This window comes from Pteronotus mesoamericanus, unplaced genomic scaffold, assembly GCF_021234165.1.
Source record: "Pteronotus mesoamericanus isolate MK-2021 breed Mesoamerican mustached bat unplaced genomic scaffold, CSHL_Meso_final contig_27, whole genome shotgun sequence".
Classification (NCBI taxonomy): domain Eukaryota; kingdom Metazoa; phylum Chordata; class Mammalia; order Chiroptera; family Mormoopidae; genus Pteronotus; species Pteronotus mesoamericanus.
The window spans coordinates 18,365,562-18,386,340 of NW_026555115.1; the positions used below are offsets into that span (position 1 = coordinate 18,365,562).

Consider the following 20,779-nt stretch of genomic DNA (forward strand, 5'->3'; position numbering starts at 1 on the left):
CAATACCTCTCCTATTTCCTCACCCCATAGTTCCTGGTAACCACCATTCAACTGTTTTTACAAGTTCTGCTTTTTTAGATTCTACATAGGAGCAATATGTAGACAGTATTTATCTTTCTCTGACTTATCTCAGCATAATGTCCTCAAAGTCCCTCTATGTTGTCATAAATGGCAAGAATTCCTGCTTTCTCATGGCTGAATAATTTTCTACTGTATGTACACACATACACACATGTATTCTATTCCATTCATCTGTTGACAGGCACTTAGATTTGTTCCATGTCTTGGCTATTATGCAATAAACGTGGAGTGCATATACCTCTTTGATATCCTGTTTTTACTTCTTTTGGGTATATATGCAAAAGTGCAATTACTAGATCTTATGGTAGTTCCATTTTTAATTTTTTTTATCTTCACCAGAGGACATTTTTTCATTGCTTTTAGAAAGAGAGGAAGGAAGAGAGAGATGCATCAATTAGTTGCCTCCAGCATGCACCTGGACTGGGGATCATACAGTCTCAGACCATGCCCAGATTGAGGAGCAAACTTCCAACCCAGGCACATGAGTTGACTGGAAATCAAACTTGCAACTCTTTGGTTAGGGGATGGCACTCCAACCAACTAAGCCACACCAGACAATCCCATTTTTAATTTTTTGAGGAACCTCCATACTCTTTTCCAAAGTGTCTGTACCAACTGACATTCCCATCAATAGTGTACAAGGGTTCCCTTTTCTGTATATCCTCTCCAATGCCTGTTATCTTTTGTCTTCTTGATGATAATAGCTATTCTGACAGATGTAAGATAATATCCCAGGGTTTTTATTTGCATTTCCCTGGTGATTCATGATGTTGAGTATCTCTGCATGTTCCTGTTGGCCATTTGAATGACTTCTTTGGAAAAATGTCTATTTCTTTCCTCTATTTTTAACCAATTATTTTGTTATTGAGTTGTATTGAGTTATTTATACACTTTGGCTATCAATCCCTTATTGACGTATGGTTTGCAAATATGTTCTCCCACTCCATAAGTTGCCATTTCATTTTTTTAATTGTTTCCTTTGCTGTGTAGAAACATTTAAGTTTGGTGCCGTCCCACATGCTGGTTTTTGTTTTGTTTGTAATTTTGGTTGTGTTTTGTTGTTGTTAATTGTTGTGAGCTATGTCTGTGCCAAGGACCAGCCTGAGATATAAATTTAAGATCATCTCAGGTCTTTTCTGAGTCTGTGCCTTTCCCTAGGAATGTGTGGTGATTTTCTAATTTCCCATATATATGTGGTTGCTTTTGAAAGTTCTAGTCTTCAATCTAGTTCCCTGAAGAGTGGAAAAAATGAAGGGGTAGGGACAGTCTTTTAAATCACCTGATAGTTACTTCAGCCAGTGGGGGATGGACTTACAACAATGGGGAGAAGTGCAAAGACAATGGCTTCTGACTCTTTGTCTGCACCTCTTATGATGAGAGCAGCAGTGAGAGCACAGATGCCCAGTATTTGAAGGACAGAGCCCTTTTTTCCCACTTGGGTCCCCACAAGCTGTGTTCAAGCTGCTCCAGGAATACGTTTAAAGCTGCCTGCTTCGGGGCTAGGGTAGGGACTGAGTAGCTGCTACTGTGCTCACAGCTAAATTTTCCAAATTAACTGCAATTTACTGTTCAAGTCTTCCCCTGAAGTTGCAAACCTTCAATAGAATCCAGAGCTTCAAAACAGATTTTGCCAGTGCTGCTGTTGTCTAGGTGGTGAGACAGATTTCAGGTGCTCCCTACTCTACTACCTTCCCAAAATCTTCTGGTCAAGTTTATTTTTGACAAAGGTACCAAGTCAATTAAAAAGGAAAAGGACAATCTTTTTAATAAATGTTGCTGGAACAATTAATTGGGTAGTCATATGTAGAAAAAAAAATCATCCTCAAACTTTACTTAACATCATATACAAAATTAACTGGAAATGCATCATAAATCTAGAAGTTAAAAACATAAACTTCCTAAAAGAAAATACAGACCGAAAAAACTCACCATGACCTTGATTTCAGATTTCTTTATATAATACAAAATCATGAATTACAAAAGAAAAAAAAATTACACTTACTCAACATTTAAAACTTTTGCTCCTTAAAAGATACTTAAAATAAAAAAGTCAAACCAGGGACTATGAAAACAATTTTGCTAAACCAATATTGAACAAAATACTTGTACCTAAAATATAAAAAGACTTCTTACAACTCAATAATATAACACACCCAATATTTTTTAATGCATAAAATATCTTATTCACCAAAAAAAAAAAAGAAGAAAGAAATTCAGATGGCAAATAAACCTATGAAAAAATTCCCAACATCATTAGTCATTAGAGAATGTAATTTATAAACATAATGAGACCATAACACATCCACCAGAATGGCTAAAACTAAAATGACTGACCATACCAAGTGTTGATTAAAATGTGGAGCAACCAGGACTTTAATATACTGCTAGAGGGACTGTAAAGTAGAAACCAGTTGGGAAAATAGTTTGGCATTTTCTTAAAGAGATACAGACATACCAGTCATATGACTCAGACATTCCACTCCTAGGTATTGTCTACACCAGACTCAGAAAAATGTTCATGACATTTTTTTAAACGCTAGATGAATCTGGATACATCCCAAATGTTCATTAAAAGGTGAATGGATAAACAAATTTTAGTGTCCTCATACAAAGAAATACTACTCAGCATCAAAAAGGAATAAACTACTGATATATGCAACACAGTGAAATCCCAAATTATGCTGAAAGAAGCTGGGTAAAAACATATATAATATATGATTCTATTTAAATAATATTCCAGAAAATGCAAACTAATGTACAGTGACAGACAGCAGATTAGTGGTGACCTGGCGGGGGCGGGGGCGAGGGGTGGGGGCGGGGATGAAAAGGACATGAGAAAACTTTTAGGGATAATAGGTATGTTTATTACCTCGATCGTGTTGATAATTCCTTGGGAGTACCCATATGTCAAAATTTATCTAACTCTGCACTTTAAATATCTCAATGAGGCTTTAAAAAACCCTGTCAAATCAGATAGTTAAAGCTTAAATAAAAGAACAAGTGACTAAGGAACTGAAAAAAAATTAAAAGAAAGAAGATACCTAGAACAAAAATAGAAACAAGTATTTCTAAATAACAAAAGATATATATACAACTAAACAACTTTTTTTTTTAATTTTTTTTTTTAAATTAATTTATTTACTTTTTAAATACATTTGTCTCTGCCTTCCCCCCCCTCTTTCCCTTGCCCCCTCCCACCTTCCCTCCCTCAGCTCTTCCCCTTTGGTTTTGTCCATGAGTCCTTGCTATATGTTCCTTGACTTTCCCCTTCCCTTCCCTTTCCCTGCCCCCCCCCCTTCCCTCTTGTCTCTGTTGATTTCTTTTCCTTTCAGTGTTGCTGGTCATATTTGCCTTGCTTCTTTGCATTGTTGGTTAGGTTCCGCTTATAGGTGAGATCATAAACAACTTTTTAAAATAGCAATACAACAACAGTTAATGATATAGAGCCAGAGTTCTCAAAGTGTGCCTGGGGGACCCGAGACACTTCCAAGGAGTCCACAGTGTCAAACTATTTTAATTCAGATTCTGTCATAAGCATACAGTACAGTTTTCCAAAGAATACATGATTTATATCAGATTAAATGTGTACACAAATATGAAAATTTAGCTGGATTCCATCTGGTTCCAAGTGAATTCTCCTATCTGTTGGTGCATATTACAATAAATCAAATACTTAAAAGATTCAGAATACTATTTAAAAAACCACCCTTCACTATTTTTTGTGTGGAAATATTACTTTTCATTAAAAATATTATTAATGTTAATATGTAATGGGTTTATTTTTTAAATAAAGAAATAAACAAACAGTATATTTTAAATTTGTTTTAATTTCTCATAGGACACATATTATTAGATAAAATCCACATAAACAAGAACTCCTTGGGGTCCTCAGTGTTGGAGAAGCACTGCTGTCAATCTACTATCACTGGTCCCCAGCAAGCTTCTCAGAGGGTTGGCTGACCATTCTAAGGAGGGATCCTACCATCTACATTGGTCCCCTCAACCTGTGGTCTGCAGCCTACTACTGGTCCATAAACTATTCCTGGTTCATAATAAGCTAAGTACAGAAACCAAGAGTAAACTTTTAGAAACACTTAGAGCAATTTTACATTGCTACTCAACAACATAAATGGGCTTATATTTTTAAGTCCTTGGCTTTTTTTCATGCCATTTTTCCAGTTGTTAATTTGTATTGACTGTACAAAAGTGTCAGTCTGCAAAACTCTGGAAATGCTTAAAAGTGGTCCTTCACTATAGATACACTGAGAAACACTAAACTAGATGTCTTATAATCAAATATAATTAAACAGACATTGAGACAATCCTTAAAGCAAAATACTGTCAATAGACACTATTTCCCCATGATTAATAACATTCAAGAGAGCTTCCCCTCTGTATATAGCTTTTAATATAAATACCAAAGCACTGCCCTTAAAATGGAAATGGGTAATAATAAAGAAAAGCATATGTACCTTCTTCAGTGAAGAATTTTTCGATGGGACCCACAAACTGATTGATTTCATTAAGTTCATCTTGGCTGACTTCTGGAAATGGGAAAACTTCCTTCTAAAAAAGAAAATGATAAACATTTAGTAAAAACTAATTTTATGCAATTTTCCATCGTGGTAATATTACTCAAAAAAGAAACAGATTTGCTAGAATCTGTATTTGGCAGGCAGAACATTACTAATAGAAGGAATGAGAAAGCAAACCACAGAAAATGCTGAAGATACATGCTGTGCTGGTCTCCACCACCTAGATACATCCTCCTCCCCTACTCAAGCAGATTTATTATTGAATTTGATTGCTTTCCCTAGCAAAAACAAATTATGGTGATTTTCCCATAAAATAAAGAGCCCTGGACTAACATTTCAAAACCGTGGGCTCTGTTCCTTGATCTGCAGCTTACCAACTGTGCAGCCTTCACCAAATCTCTACCTCTCCATACTTCCACTTTCTCACCCATAATATGCTGGTAACATTTACTCAAGGTCACTCTGAGAATCATGGAAGACAATTGGTATGAATTCTCTTTACCAAAATGTAAAATTTTACGTTATTTTGTGAATTCAAAGATGCCGCGGCTGCTCTGGCCCAGTAGCTCAGTTGGTTAGAGCACTGTTCCATTACACCAAGGTTGAGGATTCGATCCCCAGTCAGGGCACATAAAAGCAACCAACCAATGAATGTGTAAATAAGTGAACCAGCAGACTGATGTTTCTTTCTCTCTCTCCCTCTCTCTCTCTCTTATTGTTTATTTTTTCAATAAACAGGAAAAAAAAAATGCTGCTGCTGACTGGAGCATACTGTGGTTACAAGGTCTGACATCTTGTCAGGTTCCCATCCAGTTGCATACTCCAGACTCTTTCTTTCTCCTTGATGACATCTGTTACTTAGGCTGACTGCATAAGGTAACAGGGTCACTGGACGAGGCACAGCTGTTGCAGGAGATCAACCTTAATTCAGCCTTCACTCTGTCACTTAGATGTGTGACTTGGATAAATCTTACAGCCTTTGTTCCAGGTAGTTTTTCTTCTGTTACAGATATCTCAGAAAGTAGCCGTAAGGCTCAAACCAGACATGTCCTGGAAAATAAAGTAACTATAATTATTTGTATCAGATACTGACTCTTGCCTCAACCTCCTAACTGGAAAACAAATTAGCTTTAAGCCTCTATGTCAAACCAACGGGTGGCCAATATTTCTGACTGGCCTAGGATTCTCCAGTGGGTTATCGCTATATATTACCTAAAATCAGCTCACTGTGTCCTTAGTTCCTCTGGATTTTTGGACTCCAGATACTCCTGCCAGCATGACATAAGTATTTGGATTTGGACCCACAGCTGCTGAGAAGTAATGTTCCAGATCACAAGCTCCAGCCCCCAGAAGCCCTGCCTCTCCTCATGCACCTCTCACCAAGTGTCTTGAGACAAGGTCTACGAAGCAGTCTTCCTCCTCCAGCCTTCATGTATCTAATCATCCACAAAAGATTGCATTTTTTTAAAGCAGTAAAATAAATTTTTCAACTAAATCTGGTGCAGAAACCAAACATGTAGAACAGGTAAAAGTCAAGCTGCTCTGGTTGTGACTCCAGATGAGGAGAAAGGCCACCACCTAAATATCCCCCACTCGAAGTTGAGTGATCCCAGCAGTAGCCCCAGGGGCACTTCATGAATAGTGAGGGTCCAACCAAGGAGGAGTGTGACAACTGCTGGTCTAGATGATCTTGAAGGTCTCAGATTCTAAACATCTCAGATGCCATGCTCCTGCTCAAACCCCAATAATGCTGTGGGACATGACACTGGCCTGAATAAGAGCAGTAGTGGTAAAGGTGCATAAAAGCAGTCAGATTCTAAATATAACCTTAAGGTAGAGAAAACAAGATTTGCTGTCAGATCAGTTGTGGATTAGGAGAATAAGACATCAAAGGTGACTTCAGATATGTGGCCTAACCAGTTGACAAATAGAGTCACCACCATCTATGATAAAGAAAACCAGTGGGAGGAGCAGGATTGGGTAGGGGGAACCAGGAACTCAGTTTTGCATATGCTAAATTTGAAATGTCTATCAGACATTTAAGTGACGCTTTTGGTAGAAAGAAGTCTATAGTTCAGGGGAGAAATCTGAGCTGGAGAAATAAATTTGTGACATCAGGATAACGATGATATTTAAAGCAAAAATACTGAATTTGATCATCCTAGGTAGGACTGTAGATGAAAAGATCTACAGACTGAGTCTTAGAGAACTCCAGTTCTGGCAGTCACCATTACTGGGAGGAGAACAAAGTCACAAAGGCACTAACTAGCCTCTCCTAGGCAGCAGAGCCCAATGGAGGCATCTGGGACACCTTAGAAAAGACAACACTGCAATTAGCATCTAGTTGCAGAAGGCAGTGCTAGATCTCAAGGGACTGGAACCCCTTCGCCCACTACAATCCCTCATGGGAATGGTGCCTTGAGACTGAGACAACCTGATTATGGAGGAGGATGCCCATGTCTCCAGGGAATGAGTATAGGACATTTTACAGGGCCTAGGCAACAATGCCTCACAGAATCCCTGAAGCACCAGACATACAAGAGAGAATAAAAACTTATACTTCAGTGCCACCTACTGGAAAAGAAAAGAAAGATTTCTTAATATCAACCTGCTAAACAGACAAGTGTCATAAAGATTTTTTTTTTTAAAGCAGATTGCATTCCCATAGGTGTCTGGGCAGAGAAATAATCCATCAAATACCATGAATAACCAAGGTAACAAGGTAGCTTAGAAAGAAAATGAAAAATCTCAAGAAAATAAACTTAAAAGCATAGAAATGTTACTTAAATGACAGAATTCAAGACTGCAGTTCTGAAAAAACAAGATACATAACAACTCAGAAAGGAAGTTTAATGAACTGTGAAATAAAACCAATGAAAAAGGGACTACTTTACCAAAAAGACTGAAATTACAGAAAAGAACCAAAAAGAAATTCTGGAGCTAAAGAACTCAATAAAAGAAATGAAGTATAAACTAGTGAGCTTAGGAAACAGAGAGGACCAGATGGAGAAAAGAATAAGATATCAAAGATAGAAATCCAGAAATGACTCAGAAGGGAGAAAGATCAGGGTCTTAAAAACAAAACAAAACAAAAAAAAAGAATAAATGAACTGAGACTATCTGACTCCATCAGAAAGAACAATGTAAGAATAATGAGTATACCAAAAGGAGAAGGAAAAAAAAAGAAGGGAACAGAAAGCCTATTCAAACAAATAATTGGTGAGAACTTCCCAAACCTATGGGAAGAACTGGATATTCAAATCCAAGAAGCAAATAGAACATTTAATTATCTCAATCCAAAAAGGCCTTCTGCAAGGCACATGGTATTAAAAATGTAAAAAATTAATGACAGAGAAAGAACTCTTGATGCAAAAAAAGAAAAAAAGAAAAATAAAGGATTCTCTTGCAGCCAGGGAAACGAAGCTGGTAATCTATAATGGAAATCCCATTAGAGTATCATCAAATTCTACAGTATAAACCCTACCAGCTAGGAGAGAGTAGAATCAAATATTCAAATTATCAAAAGAAATTACCAGACAAAAACAACATATCCAGCAAAATCATCCTCTAGATAATGAAGGAGAAACAAAGACCTTTCTAACATAAAGAGGCAGAGGGAATTTACCACAAGACTTGCATTACAGGACATACTAAATGGTTCTTCTACCTGAAATGAAAAGAGAAAAAGATAAAAAAAAAACTATGAGTAAGATGACTAATAGAAGAAAACTGCAACACTTGTCCAGAATAAGGTGGTATACCCTTCAATATAACACAAAGGTTAAAGAAGTTAAAAAATACTTTAAAAATAAGACAATAGCTACTGCAATTTGGAAATGAAGACACAGCATTAAAAAAATAATAATTTTGACAAAAAAAAAAATAAAAGGAAAGGGGGTAAAGCTGAATTTCCAAAAGGAAATGGATATAAGATGTAATCAGAAGAAAACAAACTATTGTACAAGGTCTGTCTGGAAGGTATCCAGCCACATAATATGAAAAATAGAGACATTTATTGAAGATACAAGATACAAGAAACATTGTACATAGGACAATGATGTCTCAGTCTCCTTCAAAATAGGCACCTTTGGACCTCAGAGTTCTCCCAATCACCATCAGCTGCCCTGTCTTATTTTCTTTTTATCAATTATATTTTATTAACTATGCTATTACAGTTGTCCTGATTTTCCCCTTTCCTCCATTTCACCCAGCACCCCTACTCCCTGTGGCAACCCCCCACCATTATTCATGTCCATGAGTCATGAGTATAAACTCTTTGGCTACTCCATTTCCTATACTGTACTTTACATCCCCAGAGCTATTATCCAACTACATATTTGTACTTCCTAACCCCCTCACCTCCTTACCTATTCTTCCTCTCCCCCTTCCTATCTGTTTAACCTTTCAGTAACTAACCTTTTATCTTGCTTTTAAGATTCTCTATCTTTAACCTTTGGCCTTTTAATACTGGTATGTCTCGGAGTGGGCCTCTTTGCATTTATTATAATTGGGACTCCCTGTGCTTCAGGACTTGCATGTCTATTTCCTTCACCAAATTAGAAAATTTTTTTCAACTATTTTTTCAGATAGCTTTCCAATTTCTTGCTCCTTATCTTCTCCTTCACACCTCCTATGAGGCGGACGTTGGACCTCTTAAAGTTGCCTCAGAGGCCGTTTATACTACCCTCACTTTTTTTTTTTAATTCCTTTTTTCTTCCCAGTGTTCTGACTGAGTGTTTTCTGGTTCCTTATGTTCCAAATCATTGATTTAATTCTCGGATTCATCCACTCTATTGTTGTTCCCTGTAAATTGTTCTTTATTTCAACTACTGTACCCTTCGTTTCTGACTGGATTTTTTTATGCTGTTGAGGTCCTCACTAAGTTTTTTGAGCATCTTATAACCAGTGTTTTGAACTCTGCATTTGATAAGACTGCTTATCTCCATTTCACTTAGCTCTTTTTCTGGAGTTTTGATCTGTTCTTTCATCTGGGCCATGTTTCTTTGTCTCTTCATTTTGGTAGCATCTCTGTGTTTCTTTCTATGTATTAGGTAGAGCTGATTGGACTCCCTGTCTTACTAGTGTCACCTAATGTACTAGGTGTCCTGTAGGGTCAAGTGGCACAGCCTCCCCTATCACCCAAGCTCGGTAACCCATGGTGCGCCTTTCATGTGGGCTAAGTACACCTTCTTCTTGTAGTTGAGCCCTGACTGTTGTTGGCAGATCAATGGGAGGGATTTATCTAGGCCAGTCAGCTGTATGGACTGGCTATGACCACTGACCACCAACCTCCACCCTCTCTGGAGGATTGGCTGTGCAGGGGCAGGGTGGTGGTGTTCTGAAGTGGTCTGTAGCTGTCCACTGGGTGCGCTGGCCCTCGGGTTTCCCATGTGGTTCAGGCAAAGGTCAGTCCCCACCCTTGTTTTGCCCAGGGCACCCTGCCTGAACTGTAAAGCAATCTGAGATGGCTGCTATTTGTGCTCAGCTTGGAGATTCACAGGTGAAGCCAAACTGTGAATCTAATCTGGCTGCTGCTAGGCCTAACTGAAGCCAGCTGTTGCTTGTTTGGTAGGATTTAGGAGCCAAAACCAGACGTTCTTATGGAAAAGCAGCTTGAGTGGACCTGTAAATCGGGTGGGGTAGAGCCTCTATGGATCTGCACAGAGTGTCACACAGTTTTAGCCACGTTGATAGAGTTCCAGGTATGGCACCAGCCTACCAGCACTGTGGGGTGAGTGTTCAGCAAAGGGACAAGGGTCTCTGCTTGCCTTGATGCCAGACACCTGTCTAATCCTGTATACCACTGGTGCCCTTTAAGCTGCCATCCCAGTGCTGGAGCTCAGAGGGAGCAAATCTGAGTAGGTGAGTCTGCGTGTGGGTTCCCCAAAAGAAACTGCTTAAAGCTCCAGCAGCCTCCTCCACCAACTCACTCCCTGCTGGTTTCTGCAGCCACAAGTTGTGGGGACTTGCCTTCCTGGCACGGGAATCCTGGGCTGGGGGGCCTGGTGTGGGTCTGAGACTCTTCACTACTGAGATATCCCTCCTGAATTTTTATTTACATAGGTGCGGGGCCAGCCTGTTCCGCATCTGTGCCCCTCCCACCAGTCTGGATGGACATGGTTTCTTCAATTCCGCAGTTGTCAGTCTTCCATCCAACTTAATTTCATGCTGTCAGACTTCCATTCAATTTGATTTATGACATTCCTGAATTCTATATCTAAGTTGTAATTTTGATGTGGTTGTGCAAAGAGACAAACTATATTTGCCTATGTCACCATCTTGACCGGAAGCTTAAACTACCCTGTTGGATGTTCCTGAATCTCACCAATGGTCTGAAATCTCTTCCCTTTCAAAAGTGATTTTAGTTTTGGGAGAAGCCAGAAGTGGCAGAGCACCAAATCTGGACTGTATGAGGCCTGAGTCACCTGGGTGATTTGATGTTTCGCCAAAAAGTTGTGCACAAGACATGATGCGTGAGCAGGCATGTCGTCGTTAAGAAGCTGCCAATAATCAGTTACCCACAGCTGCGGCCTTCTAAATTACAGAAATAGTTCCCATGGAGGAATGTTCAAGTTTAATGCAAAATTTGATACAGATTCGTTATTCTACTCACTCAGTCATTTTCAATGTGATGGCCACACAGTACACATGCTCATTCAGCAGTGCCTACTGCCCCCAATGACTAGTACAGTGAAGGCATCATTGTTCATGCATGCAGGTTTCATCCACCCTCCTCGGTTGCCAGGTTACACTGATGTCACTCAAACTGTTCTTGTTATATTAACAATGACTGTACTTTTTCCAGACAGGTATCAAATATATCAAACATTCTTTTACATAAACCTAATGGCATCCATGAAAATATATCTAGAACTGAGACACTTAACATAAAAATTTAAAAAATTTAAAAAATTTTTAAAAAAAAGCTGGGGAAAAAAAATCATATACCACCACCAAACTCTTTTTTTTTTTTTTTTTTTTTTTTTTGCTGGAGGTAATCTATTCATTTATTCTTAATTTTTATTTGCTTTTTAAGAAAACTTATTTTATTATTACTTTTTTAATGTTCAAATACATTTGTCTCCATTTTCTCGCTACCACTTTCCCCTGCCCCACCAACCCCCACCTCCCACCCTCAAGCCATCCCCACTTTGGCTTTGTCCATTGATCCTTTATACATGTTCCTTGACTTAACCATTCCCCTTCTTTTCCCCGTTACCCACCTCCCTCCTTCCCTCTCGTTACTATCCGTTTGTTTTCTCTTTCAGTGTTGCTGGTTATATTTTTCTTGCTTGTTTATTTTGCTGATTAAGTTCAACTTATAGGTGAGATCATATGGTACTTGTCTTTCAGCCCCTGGCTTATTTTGCTTAGCATAATGCTCTCCAGTTCCATCCATGTAATACTACCAAGCTTAAAAAACAGAACACAAGGGAAAAGTAACAATGGATACACAGAGCTACCAAAAAACACAAAATAAAATAACTATATTATATATCATTAATTACCCTGAATGTAAATAGACTGAACTCCAATAAAAAGAAACAGAGTAGCAGATTGGATCAAAAAACAAAATGAAACATACAGCCTTCAGACAATATATCTCAGCTGTAAAAACAGACTGAAAGATGATACTCCAAGCAAACCGTATCCAGAAAAAAGTGAGTGTACCTGTACTTATATCTGGCAAAATACATTTTAAGATAAAAAAGGTAACAAGAAACAAAAATGACCATTTTATAATGATAAAGGGGACAATACATCAAGAAAATGTAACACATTAATATACATGCACCCAATCTGGAAGTACCAAAATACACAGGGTAACCAGTAACAGAACAAAAGGGGGAAACTGACAAAAAACAATTATAGTAGGGGACCTAAATACTCCCATTAACAGCTATAAATAGATCATCCAAACAGAAAATCAATAAGGAAATATCAGCTTTAAATAACGTATTAGACCAAATAGACATAATAAAGATTTACAGAGCATTTTACCCCAAAACCCCAGATTACACATTCTTCTCTAGTGCACACAGATCATTCTCAAGGATAGACCATATACTGGGACAAACACTAGCCTCAACAATTTAAGAAGACAGAAATCATACCAAGTATATTCTCCAACCACAATGCTTTGAAATTGGAAATCGACTGAAAAAAGAAAGTGGGAAAAACCAGAAATACATGGATATTAAACAATATGGCACTAAACAACTGGGTAAAAGAAGTAAGAAAGGTCAAAAGATAAGGAGACAAATGAGGATGACGATACAATATATCAAAATGTGGCAGATACAGCAAAAGCATTAACAACCGGGACATGTATAGCATCATAGCCTACCTTAAAAAAAACAAGAAACATCTCAAATAAAGAAACCTAACATTCACCTTTAAAAATTAAAGAAAGGAGAACAAAGCCCAAAAGCAGTAAAAGGGCAGAAATAATAAAAATTATAGCAGATAGGAAACAAAAATGACAATAGAAAAAAATTACATTTTTCTTTGAAAAAATTAATAAAATTGACAAACCTTGGGTTAGACTCACTAAGGAAATGAGAAAAAAATATTCAAATAAATAAAATTGGAAGTGAGTGAGAAATCACTACAGACATTAGAGAAATATAAAGGACTATACAAGAATATTATGAGAATAACTATGTGCCACCAAATTCAGTAACATACAAGAAATGTACAAGCTCTAAGAAATATATAACCATTTTGGACTGAATCACAAATACTATAAATTCTAAATAGATCAACAGTGAAGAAATTGAAACAATCATTTAAAAAAAAACACGCCAAAGAGTAAAAGTCCAGGACCACAACGCTTCCGTAGTGAATTCGATCACACATTCAAAGATTTACTATCTATGTTTCTCAAACTCTTCCAAAAAACTGAAGAGGCAATACTTCCTAAGTCACTGTATGATGCCAAGATTACTGTGACACCAAAACCTGGCAAGGATAACACAGAAAAAGAACATTACAGAGAGAGGCAGGAAGCAGAGGTGTGAATGGAAGTCACAATGACCTCCTCCCAGGACCAATCTGGAATTACAACTAAATAGTGGAGAAATCACCTGCAACAATAAACTGAACAATAGCGAGACAGGAGCCTTATAACCTCGGACAGACGGAGGAATCAGCTTTAGCACAACCTGATTGTTAAGAAGTGCAGTAGAGACTCGAGAAGGCGGGCTGGGAACCCACAGGCAGCACCAGAGGGATATGGAAATGACCAGCTGGATCACCCTGAGAAGACTGATGTGTAAAGTATAAGCAGGGATCTCCACCCTACAGCACCACAGCCCAAAAAGTACACAGATAACATCCAGCTGCAAAAAGAGGCATGACTGCTCTCTGCCAGAGAAAGGCAGCTGGAGACACAAAGAGCCGTTTAAAGGGCCAAAGCATAAATTTTAATTTGCAGCCACTTACCCTGGTGTCCAGCAAAGGCGAGGGCAGAGTAGGTTAGAGATGGCTGAGAGACTAGGGAAGGAGGCTTTGAGGAGAGAATTGAGGGAAGAGCCAGTGGCATCCCAGTGCTGACTCATCCTGCATGCGGCAGCAGCCATCTTGCTCAGGCAGACCACTCCCCTAAGCGGCAACAGTGTAAAAGGACCCAATAGCCCCCACCCCAGGAGGAACTTGGCCCTGGCCCAATAGTGCTAAAGCCTGACAACTGAGTACAGAATGGCAGCGACAGATCATATGGCTAAAGGGAACACAGAGTGTTCTAGAGACACTTGAGGAGAAACTAGAGATGGAGGTTTTGGGGAGAGAATGAAGAGAGTAGCTGGTGGGATCCCAGTGCTGACTCCTCACCAATACTGCTGCAGCCATCTCACTTATGCAGACCACTCCCCTGAGCAGCAGCAACTAGAGGACCCGATAACTCTGCCCCCAGGAGGGACTCTGCCCGTCCTGTGGTGTCTAAGACAGCCTGCTGAGTACAGAGTGACTACATTAACAGCTGAAGGAGAGAACTACAAACAGTAGATTCCTGGAAGTCTCGAGCATACTACCTAAGGTCACACAGGGTCAACATCTGACATCATCAGAGATAGATCCAGAAAAAAACAATAGCGGTCTCTTATGGTAGCAGAACTACTACCATAGAAGTTCACACCACAAAGTCAGGAAATCAAGACAGATCAATTAAGAAGCAGAAGCAAAAAAGAAGAGTCTCGCAAATATTGGGAAGACAAACCACCACCAATCGAAGAGAAAGGAGGAATCTCCAAAAAGAGAAATAAATGAAATAGAAGCAAGTAAACTATCAGATATTGAGTTCAAAACAATGGTTCTAAGGAAGCTCAAAGAGCTCAGTGAGCTCACAGGGAGTTACCAGAAACTACAGGGAAACGAGGAACTTACCGCAAACTGTATCAGCATGAAAAAGGATGTAGAAACTATCAACGAGAGGCAAGAGGAAATGAAGAATACAATTTCTGAATTGAAGAACACAGTAGAGGGAATCAAATGCAGGCTAGATGAAGCCAAGGGTCGAATCAGCGAGCTGGAGGACCATGTAGAGAAAAGCTCCCTGAAAGAGCAAGAAAGTGAAAAAAGACTCAAAAATAATGAAGAGTCATTGAAGGAAATGTAGGACAACCAGAAACACAATAATATCCATAAAATAGGGATGCCAGGAGAAGAGGACAAAGGGATAGAGAACCTGTTTCAAAAAGTAATGTTGGAATACTTCCCTAATTTGAGGAGAGAAAAAGTCACACAAGTCCAGGAAGCACAGAGTCCCATTCAAGAGGAACCCAATGAGGCCCACTCCACATACATCATCATTAAAATGGCAAATATCAAAGACAAACAGAGAATCCTAAAGCAAGCAAGGGAGAAAGAGATAGTAACATACAAGGGAGCCCTGGTACGGCTAGCAGCTGACTCCTCAACAGAAACACTACACGCCAGAAGGGAATGGCAAGAAATATTCCAAGTCATGAAAAGCAAAGGCCTGCAACCAAGACTGCTCAACCCAGAAAGGTTCTCGATTAAAATGGAAATAAGGAGTTTCCCAGACAAAAGAAAGCTAAAAGAATACACCTCCACCAAACCAGCATTGCAAAATATGCTAAAGGGACTGCTTTAAGAAATGAAGAAAAAGAGTCTATGATTACCCAGTTCCATTCACAGTCCCCAATACTTGATATTACCAGTATTTTTAATACTTATTAATCTGATTATGACAATGGTATGTTAAGTGTTACTTTATTATTTGTTGAAACTAAACCTGTTTTTGTATATTTCTTGCCTATTTCTATTATCCTTTTTTTTAAAAAAGCTTTAAATGACTTTTTGGTATTCTTTATACATTTTTTGATTAAATGTCTGTAGAATTTTTGCCCTAAAAAAAGGAAAACTATTAACCCTTTTTTAGATGTGCTGCAAATATTTTCCTATTCTATTACCGGTCCTTTAACTGTTTGTTTTTATATGTATATTACTATATAGTCTTAAATGTTTAATACAGTCATTTTGTCAAAAATTTAGTTTATAGCTTGTGGGTTTGAATATGTTACTTCAAGGTAAGAAAAATATTATTTTGTATTTTCTCCTATAACTCCTTAGATTTTACATATTGATTTTTAACTCACCTGAATATTTCTTTGTACAGTGTGTGAAATAGGGCTCTATATTTGTTTTATTTCAAGTAATAGTGGTCCATGCACTGTATTTGTTGAATAAGTCGTATTTTCCCCATTGATTTGAAATATCAATTTAATCATATATTACAATGTTAGACAGATATATACATTTGTTTCTGGAATGCTCATTTTATTTCACTGATCTACTTGATTATTTCTGTGCTGGTGTCATGCTGTTTTAATTGCTGAGACTTTATAATGGATTTAAATTTTTCAATATTTTGTAATGGATTTCGACATTTAAAATAAATAAATAAATAAAATCTGCATTTAAAAAAAAAGAGAAAGAAAGAAGGAACTCCTACCTTTTGCGACAACGTGGATGGAACTGGAGAACATTATGCTAAGTGAAATAAGCCAGGGGGTGAAAGACAAATACCATATGATCTCACCTACAAGTGGAATCTATTCAACAAAATAAACTAACAAACAAAATAAACCACAGGCATGGAAACATGGAGCAGACTCAAAGTGTACAGAGGGGATGGGGAAGGGGGACAATGGTGGAAAGAAGGAGAAGGGACTAAACAAAGAACATGTATGAATGACCCATGGACATGGACAAGAGTGGGAATTGACTGTGGGAGAGGGGGTGGGGTGGGATGGGTGGAGGAGGGCAAAGGGGGGAAAAATGGAGATTGAGACAACTGTAATAGAATAAATATGATTTAAAAAAATTTTTAAAAAGAATGGCTAAGGAAGAAAATTAAAAGAAATGAATGTATATTAATAAAAACAGAATAATTGAATTGTAAATATAATATTGAGCAATAAAATGAAAACCTGATTCTTTAAAAAATAAATAAGGAATCTTGAAAGCAGCAAGAGAAAAGGAGACAGTTACCTACAAAGGAGTTCACATGAGACTATCACTATCAGCTGATTTCTCAAATAAACAAACAAACATACCTTACAAGCAAGAAGGGGCTGGAAAGAAGTATTCAAAGTCACGAAAGGCAAGGGCCTACCTCCAAGATTACTCTATCAAGCCAAGCTATCATTTAGAATGGAAAGGCAGATAAAGTGCTTCCGAGATAAGGTCCAGTTAAAGAAGTACATCATCACTAAGCTCTTATTATATGAAATGTTAAAGGAATTCATCTAAGAAAATGAGGAGGATCAAAATCTATGAACAGTAAAATGACAACAAACTTACAACTACCAACTGAACCTAAAAACCAAAACAATAACGAAGCAAGCAATCAACTAGAAGAGGAACAGAATCACAGAAATGGAAATTACATGGAGAGTTATCAGTGGGGAGGGTTCGGGGGAGCATGGGGGGAAAAGGTACAGGGAATAAGAAGCATCATTGGCAGGTTTCAAATAGACAGGGGGAAGTTAAGAATAGTATAGGAAATGGAGAGGCCAAAAAACTTACATGTACAACCCACAGACGTGAACTAAGGTGAGGGAAAACTAGGGGGAGCAGGGGTGCAGGGTGGAAGGAATAATGGAGAGAAAAAATGGGCCAACTGTAATAGCATAATCAATAAAGTATACTTAAAAAAAGAAATTAAAGGCATCCAAATTGGAAAGGAGGAAGCAAACGGAATGTTTACATGACAGCGTGCATAGAAAACCCTATACACTCCACCAAAAAAACTACTCGACCTATAAATGAATTTGGCAAATGGTGGGATACAAAGTCAACATTCAGAAATCAAAGGCATTTTTGTACATCAACAATGAAATATCAGAAACAGAAATTAGGATAAAATCCCATTTACTATAGCAACAAGAAAAATAAAATACTTATACCAAGTATTTTAACCAAGAAAGTATAAGACCTGTACTCGGAAAACTACACAACACTGAAGAGAGAAATTAAGGAAGACACAAATAAATGGAAGCATATACCATGTACGTGGATTGGAAGAATTAACATCATCAAAATGTCCATACTACCCAAAGCCATCTATAGATTCAATGCAATCCCTATTAAAATACCATTGACATATTTCATAGATATAGGACAACTATTTCAAAAATTTATATGGAACCATAAAGAACCCCAAGTAGCCTCAGCAATTTTGAGAAAGAAGAACAAAGTAAGAGGGATCACAATACCTGACATCAAACTATATTACAAGGCCACTGTAATCAAAACAGTCTGGTACTGGCATAAGAACAGACGCGTAGAGCAATGGAACAGAATCGAGAACCAGAAATAAACCCATGTCTCTATGGTCAATTAATATTCGACAAAGGAGGCAGAAGCTTAATATGGAGTAAAAGTAGCCTCTTCAACAATTGAAATTCAACCACCAACTTACACCATACACAAAAATAAACTCAAGATGGGTAAAAGACTAAAATATAAGTCGTGACACCATAAAAGTCCTAAAGGAGAACTCAGGACGGAAAATTTCAGATATTCCATGCAGCAATATTTTCATCAAGAAATGCCCTAGGGCAAGGGATACAAAACAAAAAATAAACAAATGGGACTATATTAAAAAGAGAGAGAGAGAGAGGGAGGGAGGGAGGGAGGGAAGGAAGGAAGGAAGGAAGGAAGGAAGGAAGGAAGGAAGGAAGGGAGGATCAACATAGTTATAGTGGCCATATTTCTCATGTATTTCAATACCCATCAAAATCCCAATAACAGTTTTTAAGAAAATATAACAAAGAATCACCAAATTTGAATGAAACCACAAAACACCCTGAACAGCCAAGGCGATCCTAAGCAAAAAAGAAGAAAACGGGAGGCATCATACTCCTTGACTTCAAATTATCCCTCAAAGTGACAACACTCAAAAGAGCATGGTATTGGCAGAAAAGGAGACACTAAGACCAATGGAACATAACTGAGAGCTCAGAAATAAACCCACAGATATGTAAGCACATAATTTTCAACAAAGGTTTGAAAAACATACACTGTTGAAAAGAAAGCCTCTTCAGTAAATGGTGCTGGGAAAACTGGAGGACCATATGCAAATGAATGAAACCAAACTGCTATTTTTACCAAACACAAAATTAACTTAAAATGGATCAAAGACCTAAATATAAGACCTGAAACAATATATAGAAGGAAACATAGGTACTAAAGTTATGGACCCTGGTCTCAGGGAGGATTTTATTAATTTAACCCCAAAGGGAAGGAAAATAAAGGCAAAAATAAATGAATGGGACTATATCAAACTAAAAAGCTTCTGCACAGTAAAAGAAGCCATTAACAAAACAAAAAGGCTACCAGCTGGATGGGAGGAGATATTTGCAAACAATACCTCTGAGAAAGAGCTAATATCCAAAACATATTTTAAAAATCCATATAACAAAAAAAATATCCAATTTAAAATGGGTGGAACACATGAACAAATATCTCTCCCAAGAAGACATACAAAGTGGGGACCCCAAAAACCCAAAATTATCTTCTGGAGGGCAGGCTTCTTGTAGTGTAGGCTTCCTCCGCTAGGTGAGTATTCTAGGAACCCATCTGTATCCATGTGCCATCTGGTGTTACTGTGAGAGGCTGCATTGGACTTCAGCAAATTTTTTTGAAGATTTTATTCATTTATTTTTAGAGAGAGGGTTAGGGAGGGAAAAAGAGGAAGAGAGAAACATCAACGTGTGTTTGCTTCTTGTGCACCCCCTACTGGGGAACCTGGACTGCAACCCAGGCATATGCCCTGACTGGGAATCAAACCTGCAACCCTTTGGTTCACAGGCCTGCGCTCAATCCACTGAACCACACCAGCCTGCACTGAATTTTTTTTTTTTAACTCTTTCAATGCATTTGCACATTTCATGATGGGTGATTTACAAGCACACCTGCCCACACCCCCCACTGGCTGAGTGTTCAGCAACTGTGGACCAGAAACAGCATGACCCATGTGCCCTGCCCTCCCTATTCACCTGATCTTGCTCTGAGTGACCTCTTTATTTTTGTTCTCCAGATGAAAAAAGTCCTCAAGGGGAAATGTGACAGAGGTGAAACAAAAAATGATGGAAGCACTAAAAGGCATCAAAATCAACGAGTTCAAAAACTGTTTTGAGCAGTGGAAAGAACTTCTTGACGGGTGTTCTGCATCAAATAAGGAATACTTTTTAGGTGACTAAAGTTTAAACAAGAATAAATACACAATTTTTTTATAAATAAATTCCATTTTGGGGGCAGTTCTCCCTTGAATATGAAAGAATGTTCAACTTCACTAGCTATTAGGGAAACACAAATCAAAACAATAACTCCTCACCCCTGTCAGAATGACTACTATCAACAAGAAAAGAAATGACAAGTGTTGGAGAGGTTGTGGAGAAAAAGGAACCCTCATTCACTGCTGGTGGGAATACAAATTAGTATAGCCACTATGAAAAACAATAAGGGAGTTCCTCAAAAAATTAAGAAGAGATCTAGCAATCCCTCTTCTGTGTATCTACCAGAATAATTTGAAAACACTTATTTATAAAGATATATGCACCCTTAAGTTCACTCCAGTATTATCCGCATTGACCAAAACATGAAAACAACCTAGGTGTCCTGTGAAAGAGGACTGG

General features: G+C 38.0%; 1 protein-coding gene across 1 annotated transcript in view; it reads right to left on the bottom strand.

Annotated features, from left to right (window-relative positions):
- Positions 1-20,779, bottom strand: part of ACAD9 (acyl-CoA dehydrogenase family member 9) — a 58,861-nt gene that overhangs the window by 35,734 nt on the left and 2,348 nt on the right. Inside the window, exon 2 of the mRNA XM_054575079.1 lies at positions 4,554-4,647. Coding sequence (XP_054431054.1) covers positions 4,554-4,647 — 94 coding nt within the window. The remainder of the gene's footprint in view (positions 1-4,553; positions 4,648-20,779) is intronic.